Here is a 12,267-nt window from a genome sequence, read left to right on the forward strand (position 1 = left end):
GAAGTAAGCACAACATCGAATTTAATTGGGCTGTGACAGTAAATTCATTACCAGTGTGCGCATGGGAGGAGTTGGCCAGCTGGGTTGCCAGGGCCTTGGCCCGGCAATGCTCCCCACTTTATTATTAAACTGTCCCCACAGTCTTTATCATCCAAACTTAAACTATTTTATCTGCACCTTGTTGGTTGTATCTGTTGGTCTCCTTATATTTATACTATTCTATAGCTTTTTATACTTATAATACTTATAATCAGTGCTTAGTGAGATCATCAGTTATAATTTGTGCATAGTAATAAGAAACATTTTTAAAATGTAACTATTGTCCATGGTCTACTATGGTATTCAGTAACTTAGACCAGTCATTCTTTTTTGGGGGTCTGACAGCTATGGGCAATAAAAAAAATAATGATTTTAACCCAGTTGAAAAAATTGGCCTATTGATTTGATAGGTCAGTCTGATTTGATCGAACCTCTGCACAGAGCGAATGGCTAAACTAGTTCCCTTCTGTTTACATGATATGTTTTTTTCTTCTGCCCGTGGAAGCAGTTTCCTGCTGAATTCCTTGTCTGCATTCAGGTGTGTAACATCAGAGCCGACATTCATTAGCCCATAAGTATGTAGAGCCCATTGGGAGTGGGGTCAAATGGCAGTTTCAACATATGTATGGGAAAGAAATCATCTTACCATTGGTTTGGTGGGGGGGCTATACAAATGTTACCGAGGGGCCCACCTCTCCTTACACTGTAGTTGTTAGTGGAACAAGAACTAAAGGCAACTGTGCCCTGTGCTTTCTGTCCTTGGTCTCTCGCTAAAAAATAATCAGTCTAACAGCTGTGCAGTTACATAACCTGTGTCTGTAGCTCTGCCGGGGGGGAGGAATTTACACTGAAATTCAGCCGTAACAACCCACTTTGCCATTCTGATGATTTTATGGAGTACAATGGGAATATAATCCCGGCTGGAACCCTCATAAATACACAAGGACTGCCTGCGCTTCTTGTTGTGTCCCTGTGATTGATGGCACTTTCTCTTTCGCTGTTGGATTTATCTGCTCCTTGGGAGCCAATGGAGATCCTGTGTCCATATCTTCTTATATAAGTGTTTAATGTATGTGGCACTGTTTGAGTAGGGTTATAAGTATAATTGGAAATATATCCCCAGTCCGGGTTATGCAGAGTAGCACAAAGAGCCAGAAGTGGATCGGCCCTATGACTTACTGGCCAGTAAATAGAAGCAGTAAATACAGGAAGGGCATGACTCATGGATTTCTTCCTCTGGGATCTATAAATACTGCTGGGAGATCAGCCGGAGCCTCTGCGCTCACATATAGCACTTGGGAGTCTCACCAAGAGACATGCCCATGCTTCCGACTTGTCTGTGTGTGTAGGAATGCTAACCGGGCCCAAATAATCATCTACTTCTATCTAATTCTTCTGCCAAATTTGGCTATTTTCTTCATTTCTTCATTACAGTTAATTACTGTGTTATTATTCATTTACTTTTGGCTTTAATATAGCATGGGAATAGTGTTTAAACCCAACCACACAGGCTAAAAGAGCTTGCACTTTGCTTGCACCATTGTTTAATAATATTTACAAATAAAATTCTGTACTGTGTAGAATACAGATCATTATAGAGTTCAGCTGGAATTTAATAAGCAGCCCTGTAATTATTCTTAAACCACATCCACAGACAGCCCTGATGGCAGGGAATTTTAGTTGAAAGGTGATTATGGTATCCCACAGCCACAGTCCCTTCCCAGAGGCTATTATCCCCCCACTGCTACTATAGGCACCATCTCTCCCTACTATACCTGCTATCCCACAGCCACAGTCCCTTCCCAGAGGCTATTATCCCACAGCTACTATAGGCACCATCTCTCCCTACTATACCTGCTATCCCACAGCCACAGTCCCTTCCCAGAGGCTATTATCCCCCACTGCTACTATAGGCACCATCTCTCCCTACTATACCTGCTATCCCACAGCCCCAGTCCCTTCCCAGAGGCTATTATCCCCCCACTGCTACTATAGGCACCATCTCTCCCTACTATACCTGCTATCCCACAGCCCCAGTCCCTTCCTAGAGGCTATTATCCGACTGCGGTATCTCACATGTTCACAACAGAATTATATTCTTTATGTGGCTTTTAATAATAAATGTTGTAATGATTAGGAGATTTAGTATATTTAGAATGAATAAACTCTCCTTAAACCAATTTTTATACAGGAAACTCAAATATATCTTAAGATAATTATAGTAAAAGCATACTAAATGTCAGCTCTAGCTTTGTAGCATATCCTGCTGGACAGTGTAAGACATCAGTGAGATAAAGCAGGCTCCCATTCTGCAGTCAGATGATAACTCCTAAAAAGAAAAACAACAGCGTGGGACTCTCCTTAATAAAAAGAACAGTTCTGAAGGCACCCTGGGGGTCATTTATATATACATGTTAATTGCCATGCACTTTTATCAATGCACAATTTATCACTGCTATTATGACGGTATGGGGGAGGAATGGCACATGTAGTTATTACATTTGACATAGGTGCATCCAACTTTCATAAGATCTTAATATGTCAATTAAATAACTACAAAGGGAAAATTAAAGCTGTAATGGCTTTTTAGACTAACGGTACAAGAACAAACAGAGGATTGTATGGTTCCTTTACAGAGAGCTTGGTGTGTATGAGGCAAGCAGTATTTGCTCTGAACCTTTCTCCTGCCTGCTTTTCCCTAGGTTCATCTCGTGGCAGGATGGCTGATCATTACCAGGACTATGATTCGGTGGGAGACCACACCAGAGACGGGTCAGCTCAGCAGATCTACACGGGAGGCTCTGGTGATCACATCCTGGAGAGCAGTCAAGAGAGCGTTATACGACTTCCTACTGCGGCACATGGAGATGGTAAGGTCAATTTTTTTTACCAGCTTTTTTTGGGTGAAAGCTGCCTGTACTATTGTAACATAGTTTCTGTTATTCTGAGGCAATAGCCCAAAACTAACCTAAACTGCAGTGAACCTTAATGTAAATACTTAATAGATGTCTAGGCTTTTGTTGTAAGCCTATACAGGTATAGGACCCATTATCCAGAATGCTCGGGACCAAGGGTATTCCGGATGAGGGGTCTTTCTGTAATTTGGATCTCCATACCTTAAGTCTACTAAAAAATCAATAAAACATTAATTAAACCCAATGGGATTGTTTTATATCCAATAAGGATTATTTATATCTTAGTTTGAATCAATTACAAGGTACTGTTTTATTTCTACAGAGAAAAAGGAAATCAGTTTTAAAATTCTGAATTATTTGATTAAAGTGGAGTCTATGGGAGACAGGTTTTCCGTAATTTGGAGCTTTCTGGATAACAGGTTTCCGGATAAGGGATATTATACCTGTATGTGGGGGTAAAAGCAGTAATAGCTATTTATAGCTGTAATAGAGTCTATTAAACATAGGTTTGACAGAAGCTTATTGAGCGTAGATGACGGCAGTTGCTTCTGTAGGTTAAATTGTATAGCCTAGACTGGCATTGTTTCCAGCAGGCTAGTTCTGTTGACTCCACACAATGATTGTTTTTTTTTTTTTATATTTGGCTTTTCTTCCATTTTCAGCCAAAAGTCTCAAGAACACCGTGTTAATTTTTTGCTGGTTAAACCTTTTGTTGTCCTAGCATGGCTGCCCTATGGCCCACAGATTCCCTTCTCAAAGGTGTTGTCATGTACCCACATTCAAATGGCTCCTCTCGCAGGTATTGAAGAACTGTATGAGCCTCTTGTGATAGCAGAGGTAGAGCCATTTTTCTGTAGAGTAACGCAGCGTGCAGGTAAAGTGCACACACTAGTTATAGTTGTGCTAGAAGAAAACCCAGTGGGGCTCATTTGCTAATGAAAATTAAATGTGCAACTTTGTTCATTAAGGCACTATTTGCAAAGGTGCTTATATTTATTTATACCCAATCCTTTGGGCTTTAAATGAAAACACTGGTTGCTGTATAAGATGCAACATGGGGCACACAGACATGAAGTAGCCCTGGAGCAGTCGGAAATAGTCCTGGCCTGTGGGTAGAAAACAGGCTGGGTCTGTTCTGGCACATAGGGTTAGTAAATGAGCCCTAGTGTGTGCTAGAATGTTGAGTAGTTTTCGTCTAGAACATGTTCATTAGTTTCTGCTTGTACTTTTGTTCATTTTTGGAAATACACACAGGATTAAAAGCAACGTATTTTGCAAAAAAGGAGTGATCAGATAGAAGAAGGTTGGAATGCCAGAATCATGTGAGCTGCTCCTATTTATCCACCTTGGTATTTTGTATATTCTTGTGAGCTAACATTTCCGGAGACGACTCCTCTACGATAATATGACAGGAATGGATTAAATGCGCAGTTCCTGGCTGCAGATACACAAACTTTGGTGTAAGCATAAATACCTGGGCTGCTGCTCCACAGAATGGAAAGTTTGGAATGAGCTACTGCTGTTTTACCCTATAAATCAACTGAGCTTCCTCTGTTTTTTTTTAATGACATTTCCAAATTGAACTCTTTAACTCAATTATTCAACAGCGTGGGCAGTATCAGAATGGAACTGCCCAGACAATACTCACTTGCAAATATTTAAAGATTAAGGGGGTTATATAATAAAAGACACTAACTTTGCCCAGGAGCAGTAACCCATAGCAACCAATCAGCAGGTAGAATTAACTGGTCACCTGTTTAAAATCACGTATCTTATTGGTTGCTATGGGTTACTGCAACTGGGCAAACTTAGTGCCTTTTATTACATATTGGGGCAAGGTGTTTTTTAACCAGTAAGACAGAGCTATTACATAATGGATGCCATTTATGATTAGGGGGGCAAAGTGCAACAACCAGGCACAAAAACCAATGTTTTTTTGCCCATAATGTACTAGTATAGGGTGCAGAGATTAACAACATTAATTTGCAGGTAATTATGAATAATATATGGTGCTGGTTTCACTTTGGGCTAAAAATGAATCCGATCTGTAATAATGGCCCCTTTATTGGAGCTCCCTATAGATCCTATCCTGTCTGTCCCTGTTTCAAATGTAGAGTGGGCGTGTCCTAACAGTCCCTGCCAAAAGCACAGCGGGAGGGGGATAGCCAATCACAGCCCTGCAGTCACACAAGCAAAGACAGGCTTCATTTCCCTATCAGGTCAGCCTAGCTACTGATTGGTTCCTATGCTACAGTGCAGGGTACTGAGGGACGCCGGCTCCCCTACACATCTAGACAATTCAGCCAGCAGGAAGTGGAACAGATGGGTGGGACTAGTGGGGTTTTGGTGGAATTTCTCAGTCATAAACACAACTTTTTAAGCACAATCCTTCTATACTTAGAGGAGTATAATTCACTGGTATTTTCTTAATTTTTATATGATATGTCTACTATGTGGTTTCAATATAGTGTGTGTCTCTAACCTTCATATAAGCTGAGGGGTGCCTACAAAGGGGAGCTTAAACCCAGAATGTTGGGAAAAGCTTTATATTAATGTTTTAATAAATTGTGTGTTGGTAAGTATAAGCAGAAACCTCTCCCCTATTATAGCCCTCAAGCTTCTGCTCCATAAGGTAAAGAAAGGCTCTGGCAACAACTTCTGTAAAATGAAATTGTGGTTATATTGGTTTTTAGATATGGTAAGGTATATAAGGTAAGACTTACAGCAAATAACAAGAAATGTGGGTATAACACTTCACTAAATGGCTAAAATTCAGCAAATGGATAAATATTGTTAGTGAGTAGTTGCACATACCAAGTCCATGGCAAGTCACCTTGTATGTGTGATATTGTTCTAGAACCCCATGTTTCTGTGTTGAGAGAGAGAGAGAACAAGAGAGTCTGTTTTAGCACAAATCATTTATAAGTGGTCTCCTTTATTACCCTCTCTTAGATGCGGCCTCGGTGCAAGAGGATCTAGCGAATGGGGAAGCAGTGAGAAGCCAGGGCCATGCAGGGATCCCTGAGGGAACAACTGGTAAGGCAACAAAGCTGGACTTTCATATTTTTAAATTTTAAAATTGGCTGAATATCAAATACACTACAAAAGCTTTGACTGAATCAAATATATATATATTCAGATTTGAGAAAAATCCCATAAAAATGCATCATGGGAGAAGAAACTTCTCTTTCAGCTGTCCAGAGCTTTAAAGTCACATGAATTTGGATTTGGGCTGGGCTGAACTTCATCTGAATCCTGCAAAAAGTGATACATTTCCTGAAGAAACCTACACTTTTTAAGGCATCCCCCAGTGATTCTAACTTTTTTAAAGATTTCAAAGATGTGCCAAACCTGAACTCATGCAGAGCGTACCTGGGAGCCTAGGGCAAGAAATTGCAAGAAATTAAGGAGGTTAGCAGTTAGAGTCACTGAGCTGCCTCACATTTTGGCCCCAATGTTTCTTTCTTCTTTGAGCCTCTGTAAAACATGATCAGATCAACATATGTGTTTCGAATTATGAATGTATATTGCTATGGGAGTAGATATGTAGATATAAGGGTTTCTAAAGCAACATGAACATAGAGGTTCTTAAGGAGATTTGATTGTACGCAGCAGAACTACAAGAGTACAAGCTGCAACGTTACAGAGTCAGGTTGGACAGTGTTAAAGATCATAGCAACTTGTGCATTTAATAAGGGGACTTAATATAGTACTTGCATTAAAGATAGAAAGCAACAGCCTCAAACAACCAGTATCTGTATTATCTGGGCTTTTCTAAGCTAAAGTATAAAGCTAGGCTGCCAATGGGATACTGCTTGTGGGAAAGGCCAGTTAGTGATGAGCGCTATAGTATGTATAGTATACGCTTTTTCCTTACTGTCCATACTTCTTTGTCAGGTTTTTAAACATGTCGGTCAGCTATCTTATAACAGTCTAAATGTTCAGCCGAACTGAACCTGAACCCTTAAAGTAATTTTACTTTAAAGCTCTGAACAACTTATTTTTCTAATTTTTTTTTCTCAAATTTGAAAATGCAAATCATGGCTTGAGCAGTATACAGGCGATCCAAAAATGATGTGCATTCTTATTAATATAGAATAGTAATCAACCAGTGATAATCAATGTATTATAAGAATTATTATGAACAATTAATAAGTTACCAATACTTTTTATTCTATATTATTATCAACAAATGGATTGATTTGATACTAATAAAAGCATATGTATCATTCTTCCCCAATTACAGTCTCTAATGGTCACTATTCATGATAAAACTCACCCACTAGACAACTTTGTTGGGTCATTGCACATAACACCACTCACCAGGTGGCAATAGAAATTGGCATTCATTTTGGCACAGCAAGTGTTTCAATGTCAGCCATTGATAGAGCTCACAGAGTCTGGATTTAATAGTGGGTGGATACTCTGCAATTAGTAGAAGTGCTCCCAGTTTATCAAACAGCAATTGTTTTTAAAAAGTAAATTTTTGGCAGAAAAGTGCAGAATAGATTCCCACGTATTTCAGATCCCAAATGGATTGTAGGTTCCTTGAGAAACAGTCTGGATAACTGTCATGCTTTAAGTTTCTGGATGGAGACTGAAGTATGTCACTGGGGACTATGGGCATATGGAAATAGGTGAGATGCCTGTTCTACACCCACTTTTACTGTTTATTGTACAACCAAGTCTAAAAACCGCCACCTGTTGCCCTTATTGCATGCCAAAGGAATCACTTTACAGAAGTTGTAGCTGTTGTTGTAACACCCATCATTCCCAACTTCTGTCAGGTGATCCCTGTGGTGCACAATAAACATGGCAACCGTTAGTTGCCATTGTATTTACAGCACAGATGAAAACATAATGCGCACATATAAATGTCCCTTTATATGTCTGTCCTACAGCAGAGGAAGCTGGCGTTGGGCATACCCCCAGTCAACAGGACCGTGCCGCAGGTAATGCAGGTGCTAGTTAGAACTATGTAAGCCATGAAAACTCTTTCCTACTATATCTTCTCCAATCCTCGTGATGTTGCAAGGTGATAATATGGCAAAAAGCAGGTTCATTAGGCTTAGTCTTTGTACAAGTACAGACACTCAGAGACACAAATACACTATAATTGATATGACACAACAATGCAGGTTTCCCAGAAGGTGTCTTCTTATAGTAGGTCTGGAGGATACACCTGTTAGTACAGATCCAGATGTCTGAGGTGTGCAATTATCCTTACCTTATTACCCATTACTGCACCCTTTGTTAATAGACAGAACTATAGACAGAGTTCTAAATACCCTCAGGTAAACTGCCAGAGTTTATTGCCCTGTCTTTCCAGTTCTGCTGGAGTAGCAAACAATCCAGGAAAGGCAAACATAGTAATGGTTCCTGCTAAATAGGACAGGGACATAGATCATGTTAAGATCTTGTATTATGATATTATTTTCTACATCTATTCTGCCATCCCTGTTTTCAGCTGTGGATTTTTTTCATGTTGTCAACTGCACTTAGAGCAGGTTATTAATGAGTTTATAGTAAATCCTTTGGGGCCCTCCTCTCTGCTATAGTGTTATATAACTGTATGAATGAGTAATATTGTGCAGGCCTCCTGCATAGCATTGAAATAACCCATATTCATGACATCATATGTATGTTCTACATCAAACTTGCCATTCTTACCTCCAACCCCAGAGGAGATTGCACTTCTAGCAGCCGCAGGACAGGAAGAGGAGTATGAGATGGACACAATGGAGGAAACTTTGAAAATAACAGCAAAAGATCAGACACATGCTGAGAATTATGGGATTACAGGAGACGTCGATGGGGAATCTCAAAATGACGAGACAGCTCTAAGCAGTGGTATGGTTGAATCTGCTGTAGAGGAAGATTATTATAAAGAAACAAACGGCAAAGAGGTTAACCTAGAAATCTGTGAAGATGACACAGAAGGGTGGGAAGAGCAAATCGATGAAGGCATCATCATGCAGGACAGTGTTGCACCCCCAAAGGGGGGTGAACAGGAGTTGTCTTCAGTAGAACAACCTCAGACTAACGGTACGGGGGCTGAACATATTTTTCTGGAAGATAATCAACACAAGAAGGATACAGAGGAGCCCTTTATGGCCATACCGGCAAATTCTTTCCCTGTGGGACAGATACGCCCACGAGCTTCAGTGTCAGTCTACCAAGTGGAGATAGATGCCAACATACCTATAGATAGCAAAGAGGCACCATGTGAAGATGTAGGCATTCCAGGTGGTACTAAAGTCGATACAGAGCGTGCTACTGAGGAAACTCTGAAGTCCCCTCGGAAGCGAATGCCAGCGCATGGATCAGGAATACCAGTCAGTCGGGTCCCAGTTCCTAAAGGTGTGTTGCCGGTTCTCCTCTAGTAATGCCCAGCCTACCACAGCCTCCTCTGGCCACCCTGGGCTGCCTTTTGCTTTCCCAAACCTGCTTGAAAGAATCCCATCAGACTTCTTCTCTTCACATGAGCAGTTAGTCAATCTGCTCCTTCTTTCCTCACCCATTCTCCGTTTGATTTCTTCATGACTTGGTTTGTGGTTTTTTTTCGTCATTTTTATTTTTGCTTCCATTGCATGATCTGTTTGCATGCTTCATCCTCCTTCATCACGGGCATATTTACTAATGATCTTAACAGTGGAATTCATCATACAGTTCCATGAATTTGTCTGCCCATTGATAAATAACCAGCAAAATACATTATCCAAAGAGATCTCAAGGCTTTAGTAAATAAGCCCTTTAACTCAGCCCATAATAAGAACTTACCATTAACTTATATAGCAAGTAGGCAAGTTCCATATCCTATCAGGCCTTTCTCTGTTACAGAAACACTTTGGGGGTGGGGGGGGGGGATTGTAGTGAAATGGTTTAGGATGTATATAACTTTTACATTGTATTTAAGAAGCAGAAATGAATGAGCAATCATAAAGAGCAGGGATGGATAAGGCCAAGAATACAATACTAATTTCCAGGTTGAAGCTGCTATCTGTATAGACAGGTAGATATGTCTCCTAGGTCTCTGTGTAGTACCCATTGGCATCCAACTCCTCTTAAAGACAAATATATGCAGGAAGGTTAATGAGTTCGAAGGCACGCCATAGGCAGATTGGAGGTGGGCTGTGGGCAAAGGACAAGGTAAATTTGTTATAACAGCCCTGGCCCTGGCTTATATTTTACCAGCAAGGCCAGTGAAATACTGGCCAGATGGCAACCCTAGCTTTCCTGTGGTGGAACACAGGAGAACTTCATCACAAGAGCCCTTAGGGTTATAACAAGGGTGCTGGGTTTTTTAATAAGCAAACAGTTAAGCTGTTTCTTCCCTGACAGCAAATAAAGGAGCTGTGATGCCACAAGCTAAATAGACTTGGCTCCTGGTGAATATTCATGGAATCCAGAGCCAGACATATCTTTGGGTATGAGTCAGGAGGGTAAATAACAGATGACTGGGTACGGGAGAGCTTACATCACTACAGTCTACAAATAAATAAGGGTCTCATTACAGGAATTATAGCCCCGATTCGCATGTTGCTGCAGAATAACTGGTTTTTGTTAGGGAGGGATTTGATCACTTCCAGTTGGGAAACTCTACTGGGACAATAATTTGGGCCATATTCTTACTTGTGGGGGAAAGGGCTTGAAAAGAGAAGTCAGACTTGCTCAGGAGTTTTTGATGCGAATCATTGCAACAAAGAGTCACCACCTAATAGTAATGCTAGGCCTCTATATAAACAGTTGATCCCCTACCTCAGCTGCAGGCATCACCTCCACATCTACAGACACGGAATTGGCCTCTGGGCAGAAACAGTGAGGAGATTCTACAAAATGTGTTTTCACAGCAGAATCAGCCCTGCACACAGGCCTATGCTGAGAAACAGCATTAGCTTAATATGAGTTATGCTTGCCATAATGGTTTGATATTAACGTCCAACATGCCCCCCCCCACCCAACCATAAACTTATGGGCCCATGTATGGAAAGCCTGCTTGGCTTGGTTGGGATAGCTTGTTTGGGTAGCTTTAAAAATCCTTCTTGGTGAGGACCCCATTGGTGCTCTTTTGCTTAGGCCCCTGTTATGATCTAACTAGGGTTGCCACTCAGGCCTGGACTGGAAATCTGTGGTTTCTGGCAAAGTCACTATTTATGGGGCTGTTGGGGGCTGTTTGGGCCTCTGTGTACTTGAAATTCCAGGGCCTATTTTAAATCCTAGTCCAGACCTGTTGCCACATTTGCTGGAGGCTGAACCCAAAGACAGGGGATGGGACTGATGGCATTGGGGGTGGGGCTGTGATGCTGGGGATGGGCAAGACGACATCAGGGGTGGGCGTGATGATGTTTGGTGGTGTTATGACGTCGGGGAAAGGTTATTGCATCACTTACAGACAATTGGCTGGATCTCTGTCCAACTGGACAGCCCTTTGAAAACCAAAGATGTCCTGTTCAGAACCAGACAGGTGACAAGCTCTGTCTATACTCTGCTTGATGAGTAAGCCCATTGCTTTCATTAAAAGTATTGGATCTGTTATACAGAAACCAGTTATCCAAAAGCTCTAAAATACAGCAATGCCAATTCCTCATTTTTGACTGATTTGCTTTTTCTTTTTGTAATTATAAAAAATGAACTGTACTTGATTAAACCATGTTGATAGAAAAAAATCACGGTGAGTATCATAATATCTAAAAGTTTTTTTATTCATTGGCCAGATTAGTGTTTGGGTTTTACAAGGCTGTTCAGTTTAGACCGGAACAGGCCTAAGAAAAACTGAACTATTTGAGTCAAAACCGAACATGTGGCAACCCTAGATCCAGCTCTTGGCCAGGGGCCAAACAATTGCATCAACCCAGTTTGGCCCTTCACCTTGGCCAAAATAATGGATCTTTTCTTTTCATAAATGCCCAGTTCAGGATAACAATCCAAAAACAAAGCATCTAGGTCCAACATGTGATATTTGGCATGGCTGGGCAGCTTATGGTGCTCAGGCTGCCATTGATTTACATCTCTTAACATCACTGTAAGTGGGATTCATGGGGTTCAGCGTCTAGAGCAGTGCTGTCCAACTGGCGGCCCGCGCACCGCATGTGGGTCCCACTTGTCTGGCTGCTTTGATAGCTTACCTCTGTGTAAGCTTTAAATTGTATCAGTATTGAGATTAACTGGCCCCCATCATGGTTTACACATGAGATTTAGGCTGTAATTCCCCTGTATTGTTTAAACATGTTATCCCCTGTACTGTTCATACCTTTTAATCTCTGCATTGTTCACCCACTGCATTGTTTACACCTGTTCACACTTTAGACACACA

At 41.1% G+C, this 12,267-nt stretch overlaps 1 protein-coding gene across 14 annotated transcripts in view; it reads left to right on the forward strand.

Annotated features, from left to right (window-relative positions):
• Window positions 1–12,267, forward strand: part of mapt (microtubule associated protein tau) — a 46,690-nt gene that overhangs the window by 19,140 nt on the left and 15,283 nt on the right. For 5 of the 14 annotated variants that reach the window (XM_012952565.3, XM_012952560.3, XM_012952562.3 and 2 more), the window contains exons 2-5: window positions 2,742–2,909; window positions 5,907–5,990; window positions 7,856–7,906; window positions 8,637–9,314. In XM_012952565.3, the coding sequence (XP_012808019.2) occupies window positions 2,759–2,909; window positions 5,907–5,990; window positions 7,856–7,906; window positions 8,637–9,314 (964 nt within the window). In that variant the 5' untranslated portion in view covers window positions 2,742–2,758. 14 annotated transcript variants of the gene reach the window in all.

The sequence above is a fragment of the Xenopus tropicalis genome, chromosome 10, assembly GCF_000004195.4.
Source record: "Xenopus tropicalis strain Nigerian chromosome 10, UCB_Xtro_10.0, whole genome shotgun sequence".
Taxonomy (NCBI): domain Eukaryota; kingdom Metazoa; phylum Chordata; class Amphibia; order Anura; family Pipidae; genus Xenopus; species Xenopus tropicalis.